General features: G+C 43.8%; 2 protein-coding genes across 7 annotated transcripts in view; both read left to right on the top strand.

Annotated features, from left to right (window-relative positions):
• The window catches only part of LOC121546138 (nuclear transcription factor Y subunit alpha), a 17,487-nt gene extending 10,800 nt beyond the window's left edge, over positions 1–6,687 (top strand). For all 6 annotated transcript variants that reach the window (XM_041857181.2, XM_041857185.2, XM_041857184.2 and 3 more), the window contains 2 exons: positions 2,553–2,663; positions 5,402–6,687. In XM_041857181.2, the coding sequence (XP_041713115.1) occupies positions 2,553–2,663; positions 5,402–5,464 (174 nt within the window). In that variant the 3' untranslated portion in view covers positions 5,465–6,687. The remainder of the gene's footprint in view (positions 1–2,552; positions 2,664–5,401) is intronic.
• A 6,728-nt stretch (positions 6,688–13,415) lies between these two features.
• Positions 13,416–18,734, top strand: part of LOC121546136 (S-adenosylhomocysteine hydrolase-like protein 1) — a 51,384-nt gene continuing 46,065 nt past the window's right edge. Inside the window, exon 1 of the mRNA XM_045209560.1 lies at positions 13,416–13,964. Coding sequence (XP_045065495.1) covers positions 13,773–13,964 — 192 coding nt within the window. The 5' untranslated portion in view covers positions 13,416–13,772. The remainder of the gene's footprint in view (positions 13,965–18,734) is intronic.

Genomic DNA, 18,734 nt, shown 5'->3' with positions numbered 1-18,734 from the left:
TACTACATCTACACTGTAAAAAGCATCTAGACATTATCTCCCATTTTCTCAAGGATGATCAATAGAAACAGGATGCGCCTGAGCTCAATTTCGAGTCTCCTAGCAAAATGGTCTGAATACTTATGTAAATAAGGTATTTCTGTAATACATTTGCTATTTTTATTTATTTTCAAACTGTTTTCGCTTTGTCATTATGGGGCATTGTGTGTAGGTTGCTGAGGATTTTGATTTATTTAATCCATTTTAGAATAAGGCTGTAATGTAACAAAATGTGAAAAAAGGGAAAGGGTCTGAATACTTTCCGAAGGCACTGTATTGGCACGACTTCGTCTCCGGCCTAACAACACCCCTACCAATATATACCGGTACTCGAAACACCGGCTTCTCGGGCATTGTCGCTGAATTATGCCATGGCATTATACCATTGGCTTGAAGGGCATTCTAGAGCGTGCATTATTTCCCTATAACGCACAGTGTATTTGCACGGTAGAATTCAATGGCTATAGTTCATTCTTACATGTTCTATGTTTGAGCTGCTTTTGAAAGCAGAAGTCGAATTTGAAAACATTATTGGCATTGTTGAATTCGATTTTCATAATAGCAAGCTAGGACTGATGGTTTGGTTAGCTAAAGGAGCAAGTCTGTTTGTTTGGTTACCAAGGCAACTACTGTAGCTATTCTAGTAAACATGCTAGCTACTTCAGTGGACGTTGATCACATTTCTAGCTGTAAATTTGTTAAATTATAGCCGCGGTATAAAAGGGTTATAATCAGCTCGGGGCTCTATGCGTTCTCTGGAAAATAATGCAACTCTGTGGAAGGTCAGTTCCACTCCGCTAGCGTGTTGTGGAACACACCTTCCACGTCGTTCATTATTTTCCAGAGAAAGCATAGCCCCTCGTTGATTATACCTTACGTTTATCTTACTGTCTGCAAACTACTATCTGTTAGTTTTAGTCTTCTCTTAGCAAGGTGTTGCTAAAGCGATAGGTAGGCCATTCTCGATGGTTGAGAATAGGGGGTTTCAGCACCTCTTGAAAGGGCTCGAGTGACGTTACTAGCTTCCCTCTTACACCCGTTTCAGCGAACAAGTAGTACCCGCTCTATATAAGCAAACCAAAGCCCAAGTATTCAATTAATTGGCGATGCACCATGTGTTGCGCTTACTTAAAGGCCCAGTGCAGTCAAAAACATGATTTTCCTGTGTTATGTATATATTTCTACGCTATGTGGTTGGAGTAACACTATGAAATTGTAAAAGTTTGGATAATGCCCTTTTATTTATTACATTTTTTTTAAATTTAGCCCCTTTTTCTCCCCTAATTTCGATCTTGTCTCATCGCTGCAACTCCCCAACGGGCTCAGGAGAGGCGAAGGTCGAGTCATGCGTCCTCCGAAACATATGACCCGCCAAACCGCGCTTCTTAACACCCGCCCGCTTAACCCGGAAGCCAGCCGCACCAATGTGTCAGAGGAAACACTGTTCAACTGACGACCGAGGGCAGCCTGCAGGCGCCCGGCTAGTTTTCAGTTTTCCCCTCCCCCACTCAGACCACTCCCAGACCGTCCTAGCAAAATTCTTGCTTGACAAATTGCTCCTTGCTAAGAAGCAGTTTTTTGTTTATTTTTGACCATTTATAATTGAAAACAATCACAGTAAGGTACTTAATTATTACCCAGAAATGATTTGATATTGAGATATAAACGGCTGCATTGGACCTTTTAACAGTGGCAGCCCCGTCACATTACCCCGGAGTGGGAGATGTACAGCGCTACAGACATCGCCCCCTTTATGAGTGTCACAAGTGTGCATCTGGTACTGAAGGAGGCAGTGTCATGGTGCGTTCGTAACCAAGTGGGAAGTGGGAATTTACCACATACGAGACTGGGAAAAATCCACTTGAACAGCCCTCCAAATGGTAATTACTGGTTTGAAACTGACTATCATCCTGAGCAAACAACTTCTCACACGGGGACCTCTGATGTCACCTACTAAGAAAATGGCCTCCATAACAGCGTTTTTGGCAGTTAAACGCAACAACAAAACAGTATGTATCTGTTAATCTATTAATGGGGTTTTTGAACATGATAGCTGTACTTTTATTTTATTTGCCAATCTGTGTTTCTCAACGAGTTCATATCACATGAATGGAACTGGTATTTACGACTTTACGGTAAATTCCCACCTCCCACATGGTTACAAACACAGCATCAGAATGGAAACTTGAGAGGCCCAACATAACAATCCGGTCACAACAGACAATGCCAGGAACATTGTGAATGCTGAACATTGTGAATGCTGAACATTGTGAATGCTGAACATTGTGAATGCTGAACATTGTGAATGGCATTTCATTTTCCCGCTGTACTGAAACCAAACCGTGACTCCAAAACCGCAATACGTACCGAACCGTGGGTTTGGTGAACCGTTACAACCCTAGTTGTTAGTGACTCTCTTTCTCTCTCTCTCCCTCTCTCTCTCTCTCTCTCTCTCTCTCTCTCTCTCTCTCTCTCTCTCTATCTATCTATCTATCTATCTATCTATCTGACAGAAATACCTGCATGAGTCCCGTCACCGCCATGCCATGCAGCGCAAGAGGGGAGACGGAGGACGCTTCTTCTCTCCCAAGGAGAGGGAGGAGATGGCCCTGGCCCTCGCCCAGGTAGGAGAGCTGGAGAAGGGGAACCAAAAGTAGAAATTCAGGAGGGGATGGTTTGAGCTCCTACTGGCTGCCTCAATCAGCCTCCTCCCCATAACCGCCATTATACAATTTGAATTGAAGAGTCCTTACTAAGTTCTTCAGGCTTTATACAATAAACATAAACCTAGGGCTACAGACAAAAATTCACTGGTGCCACTAATCTCTTCAGTTGGTGGCACCAGCCCATGATTTGGCGTCACACAATAGAAACATTTACATTTTAGTCATTTTAGCAGACGCTCTTATCCAGAGCGACTTACAGTTAGTGAGTGCATACATTATTTCATACAAATTTGTAATCATCTTATAAAGTCATTCCAGTCCAATATTTTAGCAAAATCAGAAATTCCCCTCATATTATATGAGGGCTTTCAGATTTGACCAATTTACCACACTATTTCCGCATAAAACTGTCAAGTCATGGTTGAATCAAGCCACACATTTTCACGACAAATTGGACAAAATCATTGCATATTGCCATGCAAAATGTCAGAACAGCCACAGCAAAATCAAGCATTTTGGCCCGCAAATATCACAAAAACCCTGCAAAATCCTGGAGGGACTGTCATTCACAGTGCTTTTGTAGTGTCGAGAAAACGATGCTAATTATGCTGTGGAGAACAAGGAAATCCGCTGACGCTGTACTTTGATTATAAAGGTTTATTATATCAAAGGGTTACAGCGTCGATTTACAGACATCTGCCGACATCTGGAGAATAACCGGCTCCAATCTCTAAATATGTTATTCTCCCCGTCCTTTGTCCCAAACCATAGTATATATCCTATGTAACCTGATATGGGCGTTTTCCCCTACAGACCAATCCCAGGACTCCACCTAACAGACTTCCTCTGCTTTAGGGTGCCCCTATAGAACTGCTCTCCAGATGCTTCCCTTAAGCTGAGTCAACATCCTCTAAGACCTTTTGCAAACGTCAGCAAAGTCATATATTGTTCAGATACCACACTTTATTAAAGGTGCACTATGCAGACATCGCTCCGCCATTTCCTGTTTGCAAAAATTCTAATAGTTGGCCTAATTTCAGTTTATGTGACAAAACAAGCAAGTATACTGTAGAGAATAATTGTACCATCAGTTGTTTTATCTAACATGTTGTGATTCAAATATTTTGATGTGCAACCTAATCCAGTTATTGTCATGGATTTTGGGTTGACAATTAGGCTTTTGTTGTTTTAGTTTACTGTTAAAAATAACTGCAGTCAGCATGCCAATTGCACAATCCCTCACAACTTGAGACATCTGTGGCATTGTGTTGTGTGACAAAAATGCACATTTTAGAGTGGCCTTTTGCTGTTTAGTGTTGCCCGTGCTGTTTAATCCGCTTCTTGATATGCCACACCTGTCAGGTGGATGGATTATCTTGGCAAAGGAGAAATGCTCACTAACTGTTATGTAAACAAATGTGTTTACACATTTTGAGAGAAATAAGCTTTTTGTGAGTATTTATTGCAGCTCATGAAACATGGGACCAACACTTTACATGTTGCGTTTATATTTTTGTTCAGTGTAATTTGTAAACATTTCGAAAAACATAATTCCACTTTAACATTATTACATTTACATTTAGCAGACGCTCTTATCCAGAGCGACTTACAGTTAGTGAGTGCATACATTATATATCTTTTTTTACTGGCACCCCGTGGGAATCGAACCCACATCCCTGCCGGCCATTCCCTCCCCTACCCTGGACGACACTGGGCCAATTGTGCGCCACCCCATGGGTTTCCCGGTCGCGGCCGGCTACTACAGAGCCTGGATTCGAACCAGGATCTCTAGTGGCACAGCTAGCACTGCGATGCAGTGCCTTAGACCCCTGCACCACTCGGGAGTAGTGTGTGTAGGCCAGTGACCAAAAAAATCTTAATTTAATCCATTTTTAATTCAGGCTGTAACACAACAAAATGTGGAAAAAGTCAAGGGGGGTGAATACTTTCTGAAGGCACTGTAGGTAGAATCGTACGCTACGAAGAAATCTTCCTTTTTATTTTTTAATGTTGAACATTTTCAATATTTTTTCTTTACCCTTTTAAAATGTGTAGTAGGTTGTGCAGATCAGAAAAATGTGAAGAGAGCAATGGGTGTGTAGACTTTCATTAGCGACTGTGTACATGTTTTGGTTGCATGTGTTGACTGGTACCTTCATCCTTCCTCTCTCTCCTCCCCTCTCTCTCTCTCTCCTCCCCCCTCTCTCTCTCCTCCCCCCTCTCTCTCTCCTCCCCCCTCTCTCTCTCCTCCCCCCTCTCTCTCTCCTCCCCCCTCTCTCTCTCCTCCTCCCCCTCTCTCTCTCTCTCTTCCTCCCCTCTCTCTCTCTCTCCTCCTCCCCTCTCTCTCTCTCTTCCTCCCCTCTCTCTCTTCCTCCCCTCTCTCTCTTCCTCCTCTCTCTCTCTTCCTCCCCTCTCTCTCCTCCTCCCCCCTCTCTCTCTCTCCTCCCCTCTCTCTCTTCCTCCCCTCTCTCTCTTCCTCCCCTCTCTCTCTCTCTTCCTCCCTATCTCTCTCTTCCTCCCCCTCTCTCTCTTCCTCCTCTCTCTCTCCTCCTCCCCTCTCTCTCTCTCCTCCTCCCCTCTCTCTCTCTCTTCCTCCCCCCTCTCTCTCTCTCCTCCCCTCTCTTTCTCTCCCTCCCTCGCTCTCTCTCCTCCCCTCTCTCTCCTCCTCTCCTCTCTCTCTCCTTCTCTCCCCATAGCAACAGGCAGAGCTGGCCGCCCAGGCAGAAGACTCTGTAGCCCAGATGGTCCGTGTTTCATAGCATTCTACACACCGACGATGTCTTCCTCCGTCACTAGGCTAGGGCGATATACCGTATCCCGGGTATTTCTAAATACCGACAGTATGATTTTCAATACCGTTTAAAAAATATATAATCATATTTTTGTTTGGGGCGGCGTGCTACGCCACTGCTTATAACTAGAACTTTAGTTTAACTATAAGAAATCTAAAATGTGTCAATTAAATGATATCCTGTTCAGGGCACCAGCTATGCATTTGGTTTGCTAACTTGCTAGCTAAGTGGCCAGATGTCAAGATACATCTTCTTGGTTACTGCAGACATTCATACCCCTCCTCAACCATCCCGCCCAGAGGGATACCTGACCCAGCTAGCCAGCACCCAGCTACACCACCTCTCCTCATCCAATAATAATAATTGATTGGATTTATATAGCACTTCACCATACACTCAAAGTGTTTTACAACGTAAGGGGTAAACTCATCCAAGACATCACCCACCACAGATATGGAGCTCCTATCTGGGTGATGCCACAGCAGCCATTTTGCGCCAGAAAGCATAAACCTTCCACCACCTCCTGCCCCTTACGCAACCACGTTATCCCTACGACTGGGATTTCTCAACGAGGGGTCACTATGAATGAACTTTAACCCTTGACCTGTTACTGGAACTGTAGTGCTCTGTCCTGGAAACAAAGACTAAGGTTACAACTATGAGATGTTTTACCTTCATAATACCCTGGTCAATGACTTCATGTTTGCTGAAGCGATCATAACTGATGGTAGTTAGTTGCAGAATACATTTAGTTGGTCGTACAGGAGCTCATTTTTTTGATGTATTTCACAAATGCAAAGACTGTTTACAAATTCAGCTGTAAGAGTCAAAATTATGGTACAGTTATTTTTGCCCTCTATGTATCTTGTTTGTTGAAACATGCGACATCATAGAAGCCCAGCCTTGGTCCATAGGGATTTTCTCAACTCAAATATTGAAACAATTAATGAAAAATGGATATTCGTTAGAACGTTTTTGGAAGTGTTTTTCTCATAGAGAAGCATAGAGGAACATTTGAATTTCAGTTTACTTCCTGAATTGAAATGGAATTGACCCCAACACTGCTTTTCAGAAGGCTTTTTCAATATCCAGTCCCCAGTTGTTTGTACAGGGAATGTACAGTCGTGGTCAAAAGTTTTTGAGAATGACACATATATTAATTTTCACAAAGTCTGCTGCCTCAGTTTTTATGATGGCAATTTGCCTACACTCCAGAATGTTATGAAGAGTGATCAGATGAATTGCAAAGTCCGTCTTTGCCATGAAAATGAACTTAATCCCCAAAAACATTTCCACTGCATTTCAGCCCTGCCACAAAAGGACCAGCTGACATCATGTCAGTGATTCTCTCGTTAACACAGGTGAGAGTGTTGACTAGGACAAGGCTGGAGATCACTCTGTCATGCTGATTGAGTTAGAATAACAGACTGGTGCTTGAAATCATTGTTCTTCCTCTGTTAAACATGGTTACCTGCAAGGAAACAGGTGCCGTCATCATTGCTTTGAACAAAAAGGGCTTCACAGGCAAGGATATTGCTGCTAGTAAGATTGCACCTAAATCAACCATTTATCGGATCATCAAGAACTTCAAGGAGAGAGTTTCAATTGTTGTGAAGAAGGCTTCAGGGCGCCCAAGAAAGTCCAGCAAGCGCCAGGACCGTCTCCTAAAGTTGATTCAGCTGCGGGATCGGGGCACCACCAGTGCAGAGCTTGCTCAGGAATGGCAGCAGGCAGGTGTGAGTGCATCTGCACGCACAGTGTGGCAAAGACTTTTGGAGGATGGCCTGGTGTCAAGAAGGGCAGCGAGGAAGCCACTTCTCTCCAGGAAAAACATCAGGGACAGACTGATATTCTGCAAAAGGTACAGGGATTGGACTGCTGAGGACTGGGGTAAAGTCATTTTCTCTGATAAATCCCCTTTGAGATTGTTTGGGGCATCCGGAAAAAAGCTTGTCCGGAGAAGACAAGGTGAGCGCTACTATCAGTCCTGTGTCATGCCAACAGTAAAGTATCCTGAGACCATTCATGTGTGGGGTTGCTTATCAGCCAAGAGAGTGGGCTCACTCACAATTTTGCCTAAGAACACAGCAATGAATAAAGAATGGTACCAACACATCCTCTGAGAGCAACTTCTCCCAACCATCCAAGAACAGTTTGGTGACGAACAATGCCTTTTCCAGCATGATGGTGCACCTTGCCATAAGGCAAAAGTGATAACTAAGTGGCTTGGGGAACAAAACATCGACATTTTGGGTCCATGGCCAGGAAACTCCCCAGATCTTAATCCCATTGAGAACTTGTGGTCAATCCTCAAGAGGCGGGTGGACAAACAAAAACCCACAAATTCTGACAAACTCCAAGCATTGATTATGCAAGAATGGGCTGCCATCAGTCAGGATGTGGCCCAGAAGTTAATTGACAGCATGCCAGGGCGGATTGCGGTGGTCTTGAAAAAGACGGGTCAACACTGCAAATATTGACTCTTTGCATAAACTTAATCTAATTGTCAATAAAAGCCTTTGACACTTATGGAATGCTTGTAATTATACTTCAGTATACCATAGTAACATCTGACAAAAATATCTCAAAACACTGAAGCAGCGAACTTTGAAGACCAATATTTGTGTCATTCTCAAAACTTTTGACCACGACTGTATTTTATACAACCTTCTTCATAATAAAAACTAGATGTTTGTTGTTGCATTGATGTCTGACTACCCATGTACTTTGTCTGTTTTACTCTACCGGGTCTTTATTTGAAAAGTACATTTTATATTCTTCTGATTCTGAAGGACAATACATGTGTTTTTGTGGTTTGCAACATTGTTTGACTGTGAACTATTGTGTAACATATGTTTAATTAAATTGTATTAAGTTCACTTTGTCTTTTTTTGTGTGTTTCATTGATCGTATGTCTAGGGTGTGTAATGTGTGTGTGTTCATATTTTTTATTTTATTTATTAGGGTCCCCATTAGCGACGCCAATGGCAACAGCTAGTCTTACTGGGGTCCGACATATAATGAAAACGACATTACAGACAAAATACTTAAAAAAACATGAACATGTGGTGTGTGTGTGTGTGTGCATCTATCAGTTACACATACAGTGGGGAGAACAAGTATTTGATACACTGCCGATTTTGCAGGTTTTCCTACTTACAAAGCATGTAGAGGTCTGTAATTTTTTATCATAGGTACACTTCAACTGTGAGAGACGGAATCTAAAACAAAAATTCAGAAAATCACATTGTATGATTTTTAAGTAATTAATTTGCATTTTATTGCATGACATAAGTATTTGATCACCTACCAACCAGTAAGAATTCCAGCTCTCACAGACCTGTTAGTTTTTCTTTAAGAAGCCCTCCTGTTCTCCACTCATTACCTGTATTAACTGCACCTGTTTGAACTCGTTACCTGTAGAAAAGACACCTGTCCACACACTCAATCAAACAGACTCCAACCTCTCCACAATGGCCAAGACCAGAGAGCTGTGTAAGGAGATCAGGGATAAAATTGTAGACCTGCACAAGGCTGGGATGGGCTACAGAACAATAGGCAAGCAGCTTGGTGAGAAGGCAACAACTGTTGGCGGAATTATTAGAAAATGGAAGAAGTTCAAGATGACGGTCAATCACCCTCGGTCTGGGGCTCCATGCAAGATCTCACCTCGTGGGGCATCAATTATCATAAGGAAGGTGAGGGATCAGCCCAGAACTACACGGCAGGACCTGGTCAATGACCTGAAGAGAGCTGGGACACAGTCTCAAAGAAAACCATTAGTAACACACTACGCCGTCATGGATTAAAATCCTGCAGCGCACGCAAGGTCCCCCTGCTCAAGCCAGCGCATGTCCAGGCCCGTCTGAAGTTAGCCAATGACCATCTGGATGATCCAGTGGCTTTTGAACTCAACTTGTTCAAAAGCCACACCATTCATTACCGGATTCAGCTGAGGTCTAGAACTTAGGGAATGATTTGTACCAAATACAATGCTCTTAGTTTTAGTATTATTACTGGCCACCCATTCCAAAACAGACTGCAACTTTTTGTTAAGGGTTTCAGTGACTTCATTAGCTGTGGTTGCTGATGCGTATATGGTTAAATCATCAGCATACATGGACACATGCTTTGTTTAATGCCAGTGGCAGGTCATTGGTAAAAATATAAAAGAGTAGAGGGCCTAGAGAGCTGCCCTGCGGTACACCACACTTATTTAACATTAGAGAAGCTTCCATTAAAGAACCCTCTGAGTTCTATTCGATAGATAGCTCTGAATCCACGATATGGCAGAGGTTGAAAAGCCATAACACATTCGTTTTCTCAACAACAGGTTATGGCCAATAACATCAAAGGCTGCACTGAAATCTAACAGTACAGCTCCCACAATCTTGTAATTATCAACTTCTTTCAACCAGTCATCAGTCATTTGTGATCTTGGCTACCTTGTCCTTGAATCTCAGGAACTTGACCACTATTGGCCTGGGCCTGTCACCTGGGCCGGGGGTGGGTTATCCAGTCCAGTGGGCGCACTCCACCTCAATCTTCCTGTGGTCCATCTTCAGTTCCTCCGAGATAATTTCCCTCACTTTGTCCTCAGACTCTGTCCAGGTCTCATGGGGAGATTCTGCAATTCTGTCCACAACCATGTTAGTCCGCCTTGATTCTCCCTCGAGATAATCAGATTTCTCTGTCATTGTTATCATGAACACACACACAGAACTGATGTCCTCTCTCAATGACTTACAAATTGCTGTCATCTTGCCGTTCTCCTGTTTCAACTCATCGAGCTGACCCTGGGAGAACTGCAAACTGTTCTTCAGGTCCTGGACCTCTCTGGTCAGGTCATCCATTCTTTTATTAGTTGACTCCACTAGCATTTGGATAAAATACTTTAAGCTATTTTCTTGTTGTTGTAGCAACTGCTTGTAGAACTATTTTTGTTCGTTTAAAAGATCCTTCACCTGTGATAGAGAGACACCACTGTCCTCAATGGTACTCCTGCCGGCTTTGGTCTTTGTCATGGTAACAACGTAGGTTACGCTGTTACTCCTCGCAGTTCCAGACAGGACAGGTCACAGGGAAGATTAAAAACAACAACAACAAACAGCAGGGATCTAGACAGCCACAAACCCGGGATAATCCGCAGTCCCAGCCACAATGGCTAACCGCGTTGCGGGCTGCGTTCAAGACCTCAAGAAAACTCTGCTATCTTGATAGGCAGCTAGCTAGCAGCTAGGCTAGCTAATACGCCAAACAGCTCCTCAGACCCGGCCTTGGTCGGCAGGATCACTGGACAGATAGTAGCGGTCCCAGCAACTGATGCCAACCGCGTCGCGGGATCCAAACTCAAAAGGTAACCAAACTTTGTCAATAGACTTTCAAAACTTCCCAAAACAACAAACTTTCCAAAACAACAAACCGAGCTCTCCCTCGTTCCGCGTTCAACAGGTTGTAGAGTGAGTTTAGGTTCTAGAGTGAGGATAAATGTACCAATTCATCTTTACACCTGTGACCGGTGGCAACCAATGACGAGCCTCTCCTCTGTCTCGCCCGACAGACTTTAAACAGTAGATAAAACAATACTGTATATATATATATATATATTTAGCTAAACAGGTGGGGCTCAAAACAGGTGGGGCTCTGCCACACTGCCCTGAATGACGGGTCCCCATTGCCTACCATGTACCCATAGCATCTGTAAAGTCATCTTATAATGTGTTTCTATTCTCTCTGTCCAGCTGAGGTGGACCCCAATGCTGACAAACCAGGTTTAATCCAGTCTGAGGTTCTTACCACTGAGATATACAGAAAAGAGCCGCAGCAGCTTCCTGACAACCCAGAGACGTGTGATTAACGTGTGGTTAACGTGTGATTAACGTGTGGTTAACGTGTGATTAACGTGTGATTAACGTGTGGTTAACGTGTGGTTAACGTGTGATTAACGTGTGATTAACGTGTGATTAACGTGTGATTAACGTGTGGTTAACGTGTGGTTAACGTGTGGTTAACGTGTGATTAACGTGTGATTAACGTGTGGTTAACGTGTGATTAACGTGTGGTTAACGTGTGATTAACGTGTGATTAACGTGTGATTAACGTGTGGTTAACGTGTGATTAACGTGTGATTAACGTGTGGTTAACGTGTGATTAACGTGTGGTTAACGTGTGATTAACGTGTGATTAACGTGTGGTTAACGTGTGATTAACGTGTGATTAACGTGTGGTTAACGTGTGGTTAACGTGTGATTAACGTGTGATTAACGTGTGATTAACGTGTGATTAACGTGTGATTAACGTGTGATTAACGTGTGTGATGTCCTGGGTCCTGAGGGCTTTAACTAAGGGACGGACACACAGCTGGGAGGGAGAGGTTGGGGAGAATACAATGTGGTTCCTGGGTGTGGTCACAGAGTCTGTCCAGAGGAAGAAAAACACTTCCTTTTGGCGTGGATCCTGGGTGTGGTCACAGAGTCTGTCCAGAGGAAGAAAAACACTTCCTTTTGGCGTGGATCCTGGGTGTAGTCACAGAGTCTGTCCAGAGGAAGAAAAACACTTCCTTTTGGCGTGGATCCTGGGTGTAGTCACAGAGTCTGTCCAGAGGAAGAAAAACACTTCCTTTTGTCGTGGATCCTGGGGTATTTATTTGAATGATAATGATGGTACTGCATACTACATACATTCACCACCAGGCTCTCTCATTACCTTCACATGAGACAGAAACCACCAGGGCCTCTCATTACCTTCACATGAGACAGAAACCACCAGGGCCTCTCATTACCTTCACATGAGACAGAAACCACCAGGGCCTCTCATTACCTTCACATGAGACAGAAACCACCAGGGCCTCTCATTACCTTCACATGAGACAGAAACCACCAGGGCCTCTCATTACCTTCACATGAGACAGAAACCACCAGGGCCTCTCATTACCTTCACATGAGACAGAAACCACCAGGGCCTCTCATTACCTTCACATGAGACAGAAACCACCAGGGTCTGTCATTACCTTCACAGTGAGACAGAAACACCAGGGTCTCCTTACCTTCACAGTGAGACAGAAACCACCAGGGTCTCTCATTAGCTTCACAGTGAGACAGAAACCACCAGGGTCTCTCATTAGCTTCACAGTGAGACAGAAACCACCAGGGTCTCACATTACTTTCACAGTGAGATAGAAACCACCAGAGGATCAGAGTGCAGCTGGACAAACACACAACTACACACATCTACACACACATTCACTGAGAGACACTTTCCATACATGTACACAAATTATTGTGAAAGTCATCCTCTGAAGATGTTACCTGTGTTAATGTCTGTAACAGTGGGATCTGCATCTGTCTCAATCAGGGATTGTATCATGCTGTAAATAGGTCCGTAAAGCTCTTAATTCTTACATTCTTATAAATTGTTCTAAGAATATAAATCGTTCATAAGTAGTTAGTTCCTAATTAGTTCTAATTAGTTCTTAATATAGGTCAGTGGTAGGTCAATGATAACACCCTCTGATGTCATGACCTTCAGTGTATGATTGTGACAGAGTGGAGATCACCTTTCTCCGTCAAGAAAATCCCTGCTATTAATCTCCTCAATCAATGACTATGTTATATTCTTCTAGTATAGTCTTTCAGGGATGATAGTCATTTTTTTGTGGATAACAAATTATTTAACTGAACTATTTTGTGTAAATTAAATTGTAGTCGTATGGTGTAGCTCTTTATATTGATCATCAATACAGTTTAATGACAGTAATCTAAATTTGAACAAAATTGCCTATGTGGTCATGACGCTATCAAACTGTACCAGAAGTGAGATGGGTCAAATCCGGCTTTCATTGGGCACAGAAGCAGTCCGTTGTCACCTTCTTGGCTGGCCATTGGATGAAAGGCTCCCACACCCCTGCCTCTCGTTCAGGTGATTTATCCAACAAACCGCCCACTTCGGATGCTGAGCTTGTGACTGACAACCGACCGGTTAACTGGCGGATGACGGATGTCACGACGGCAAGAGAAATAGCGTTCTCATTCAACACTGCCCACAGGCTGGCTATAATAGTCAGGCTAGTGCTACAAGGTCGGTCTTTAGATTTTGCGGTTGACAGCAGGCCGTTTCCGTTCGGAAATTACGAACACGAAACATTAAAGCTCACAGGACAAGGATACGAGAGAGGTGCGTGACAGCAGAGAGAGAGAGAGACACTAGCCTACACGGTTGCTACCAAGTCTGACATCACAATTCTCTCCCAAGAGGTCGGAATCACTTGAATGCGAAGATGACAGACGCGGTCGTGGACGGCAAATTGGAGGCGGTGAAACAGGCTACGAAATATGTCAAAGAGACCGAGAACGTCGCGGAAAAATATTCTGCGATGACCGTTAGCAAGAACAGCGACATGAACATGAACGTGGGCGAATTGCAGTCCGCGGCATTTACTGCAGTGCCCACTCTCAAATCCATCAAGAAGGTAAGAAGCAAAGCAATGAGCACAGTCATCATCATCATTCACTAAGGTAGGATACTGTTGGGGTAAACGGCGTATATGCGGGATGGAGAGATGGGTGCAGGACCTGCCTGCTACAGCAGACTCGTGAGAAGAAACATCCTATTGCATGTCTGACCTTCTAATATATAACATTTCAATCATACCAAAAGATGTTTCACCTTATGTTACCCAATGATAAAGGTTGTATTTATTTACTGAGAAATTCTCTGAATTTATAGCAGGACCTTTATTCTTATAACATACAGGTAACTGCGAAAAGAAAGGAAACGCCATCATGAAGTGTCTTGATAGGGCGTTGGGCTATCACGAGCCAGAACAGCTAGACACTGCTTGTTGGAATAGATTCTACAAGTGTGACTGCCAAAATAATGAAAACACTTAAGTAAATGAAGAATACAAAGTATATTGAAGGCAGGTGCTTCCACACAGGTGTTGTTCCTGAGTACATTTAAGCAATTAACATCCCATCATGCTTAAGCCGGGTGTATACTACACGATTTTGGCCCCGATTTAGCTGTCCCAGACAAGTTTTTGAGATCGGAGACTAAATACCCATGTCGTTACCTACTCGGGGCGCACGGACGTCACGAAGCTCATTTAATGTGAGCGGTTCAAAGAGACGCAATCTGAGGGCAACGGATCTCGTCTTTGACCAGTCCTAGACGTCCCGATATTTTCAAACATGTTTGATTTTATCTGCACAAAATCTGCAATGTTCTTGTAGTGTGAGATGTCCGATGACAAATGTTGAGAACGGCGATCAGCAATAGCCAATGAGAGCTCGCCAAAGAAGCCAGTGAGATGATGAGGTTGTTTCGCATCACAGAGTGTGGTGACTTTCAAGCAGGAGAAAATGACTACTGTTAGTAGAGGATCCTCAAGACCAAGTGAAGAATCTTGTTGTGTGTGACCCCTGTCTGTGCCACATCTTTTAAGCCGGGTGGACACCACGACTTTCAAAATCCTAACATCGCTCAGCCTCTCACATTAAACGACCGTCTTTCCTGTAGTTTTGTTCGTCTTGCCAACGTAACGATGCGGCACACACCCCTTACGAAAACATATTGCAGTCAGAGTGCAGTCTAAATACAGTACACTGCTGCAAATACTGCGTCCAAAATACAACTTTTTTTTTTTTTTTTTTACTGAAGTAATTTTGCAGTGTAACTGCAGTTCAAGAGCAGTACACTGCAGTTATTCTGCAATTACTGCGTCCAAAATACCACAGTCGACTGCAGTTACTGCACTTTTACTGCAGTTTCAAAACTGCAGTCTTTTTTTTGTGGCTCAAAGCAGACTCATAAACGTTCAGTCAGACATTCACGCTTGCCATACAGAGTTGAAATATCTTGCCAACATTTTGAATTGAATAACATTGCTTGTGAACTTCAGAGCTGTAACGACTTGACACCTTGACTTTGGTTTAAGGCAAGTACAAACGCATACTAGTAGTAGTCATCCCTCCTTCTCGAGTCTACACATTCTGGGTGACGCGAAACAATGTCATCATCTCTCTTGCTTCTTTGGCGAGCTCTCATTGGCTATTGTTGATCACTGTTCACAAAACTTGTTGTTGCACGTCACGCACTACAAGAGCATTGCAGATTTTGTGCCGAACATGTTTGAAAATATCGGGACGTCTGGGACCGCTCAAAGACGAGATCGGTAGCCCTCAGATAGCGTCTTTTTTGACCCGCTCACATTAAACGAGCGTCGGTGACTGCCATGCGCCCAGAGTCGGCAACGGCATGGGAATTTTGTCTCCGATCTCAAAAACTTGTTTGGGACAGTTAAAATCATGGCAGAAATCATGTAGTGATTTATTAGTGTGCGCACCACCACGTTGGCAAGACAAAAACAACGACAGGAACGACGGTTGTTTTAATGTGAGAGGCTCAGGGAGACCAAGTTAGGATTTTGAAAGTCGTGTGTCCCGGCCTTAGGGCAGGCCATTCTTTTGGCTACCATTGCCAATGCCCCTATCCACAGGGCACGAGTGATCACTGAACGGTTTGATATGAAAATGATGTCAACCATATGCCCATGGCCATCTCAGTCACCAGATCTCAACCAAATTGAACACTTATGGGAGATTCTGGAGCAGCGCCTGAGACAGCGTTTTTCACCACCATCAACAAAACACCAAATTATGGAATTTCTTGTTGGAAAAATGGTGTCGGATCCCTCCAATAGAGTTCCAGACACTTGTAGAATCTATGCCAAGGTGCATTGATGCTGTTCTGGCTGCTGGTGGCCCAACGCCTTGTTAAGACACTATATTGGTGTTCCTTTTATTTTGAGCAGTTACCTGTATGTTTATTATAATGAACGTCTTCCTTGAATGTTTCTAAATACACTATATATACAAAAGTATGTGGACACCCCTTCAAATTAGTGGATTCGGCTATTTCAGCCACACACATTGCTGACAGGTGTATAAATTGGAGCACACAGCCATGCAATCTCCATAGACAAACATTGGCAGTAGAATGGCCTTACTGAAGAGCTCAATGACTTTCAACGTGGCACCGTCATAGGATGCCACCTTTCCAACAAGTCAGTTAGTCAAATTTCTGCCCTGCTAGAGCTGCCCCGGTCAACTGTAAATACTGTTATTGTGAAGTGGAAACGTCTAGGAGCAACAACGGCTCAGCTGCGAAGCGGTAGGCCACACAAGCTCACAGAACGGAACCGTCGAGTGCTGAACAGCGCATAGAGCGTAAAAATCGTCTGTCCTCGGTTGCAACACTCACTACCAAGTTCCAAACTTCCTCTGGAAGCAACGTCAGCACAAGAACTGTTCGTTGGGAACTTCATGAAATGGGTTTCCATGGCCGAGCAGCCACACGCACACAAGCCTAAGATCACCATGCGCAATGCCAAGCGTCGGTTGTTGAACTACCAACAGAGACCGAATAAATACTTAAGTTAATCCCCACAATATGTTTCAGTAAAGACAGACCCAGTAGAGTCAGGGAATAAAAGTAGGCTGCTACAGATGGAAACTTATGATCCAACCAACATCATAAAGGGATGTCCGTTGCAAACCGATCGACTGGTGTGCACTACCACTTTGATTTGTATGCTAACCCCAGAGTCTGGACGGGACAAGCCTGTGGTCTGTGTTGTAGCATCCAGGGCTTTTTTAAACTCTTGTTTGTGTGCATCCCAAATGGCACCTTATTCCCTCTATAGTCCACGACTTTTGACCAGGGCCCATAGAGGCTCTTCCAGCCAACATTGCCATCAGCAGAAAACATAGAAGGGACAGAGAGTATGGAGGTCAAGACTCAAGGTCAAGTTTCTATGTTTGCTGCTGATGGCAATGTTGGCTGGAAGAGCCTCTATGGGTCCCGGTCAAAAGTAGTGGACTATGGAGGGAATAAGGTGCCATTTGGAACGCAACCGTGACAGACTGTCAGTATGAATGTTAAGATGGCCAGCGCACGCTATATTTAGGCCTAGTTCTGGGTTTCGAGAGAGAATGAATCTCAGAACCTTAGCGAAATCTGCTGAGGTACCCTCTGGTAGCAGGACAATGTACCCTCTGGTAGCAGGACAATATGTGGACCGAGGACTATCTAATCTAGTGGCACTGACTAAGGTGTATGCATAGTATCCCCAGAATGTGTACAGGTTATGCTACAGCATGACATCCAGGGATACGTCCCAAATAGCACCCTTTTCCCTTTTTATAGTGCACTACTTTTGACCAGGGCCCATAGTTCTTTGGGAATGTAGGGAATCGGGTGTCATTTGGGACGCTTAAGGGTTTATACAACCCAGAACATTTTGCCGCAGACCCCCTGGTAGGCCTGACGCTATGTGGGTTGAGCAGGCCACAGCCTCAGCCGTATTCACAAAGCGTCTCTGAGTGCTGATCTAAGATAGGTTTTCCCTTTTTAGATAATCATTTATAAGATTATCAGCACTCCTGCTCTGAGAAACTTTGTGATTACGGGTCCTGGTGTTTAAACAGTGGATATGGGAGGAATGTGGTCTGAGTCTTATGAAAATAAATCTGTGTGTTATGAATTCATGTGAGAGTGTGACGAGTACTGAGGATACGAAGAGGCAGTACGAAGACGCAGGAATCAACAATGTAAAGGTTTACTTAACGATGAGCACGAGAACAACAATGAGCGAGTACACGACAAGACACTAACAATCACCCACAACACAACACTGAACAGTCCAGGGCTATATAGGGGTGGTGATGAGATGATGAGGTGCAGGTGCGCTGGAGGTGATCAGGGTGCGTTGGGTTTCCATTCCGGTGTTGCCGAGGTGGTGCGCTCAGACCGGTGGCTCAGTAGACCGGCGAATCAGAGCGCCGGAGGGGAGCAATGGGAGGAGACGTGATAGCGAGGCTGTGAGCCAGGGCTCCTGATTGTGGTCAAACTGTGCCACCTGTAAAGGTGTTAAAGTTTTGAGTAAGAAGATGAATTTACAAGGTCAGAATAGTGAATAAGATTATGTAAACACTGAATATAGATTATGTAAACACTGAATATAGATTATGTAAACACTGAATATAGATTATGTAAACACTGAACATAGATCAATCTAAAAAGTATTTACCAAAAATATGTTTTTCTTTTGCATCAGTGGGAAGCAGTATTTGGGGAAAATAAATAGCTTTATTATGGTTTTCTAAAACCAAACAAACACATTTCAAATAGAAGAGTGATTTATTTGTTTATCCCAGGTCTCTTGCTGTACCAAATGGCA

Source organism: Coregonus clupeaformis, chromosome 30 (genome assembly GCF_020615455.1).
Source record: "Coregonus clupeaformis isolate EN_2021a chromosome 30, ASM2061545v1, whole genome shotgun sequence".
In the NCBI taxonomy this organism is placed as follows: Eukaryota; Metazoa; Chordata; class Actinopteri; order Salmoniformes; family Salmonidae; genus Coregonus; species Coregonus clupeaformis.
Note: the sequence above shows the minus strand (reverse complement) of the source record. Positions and strands in the feature narration are given on the sequence as shown.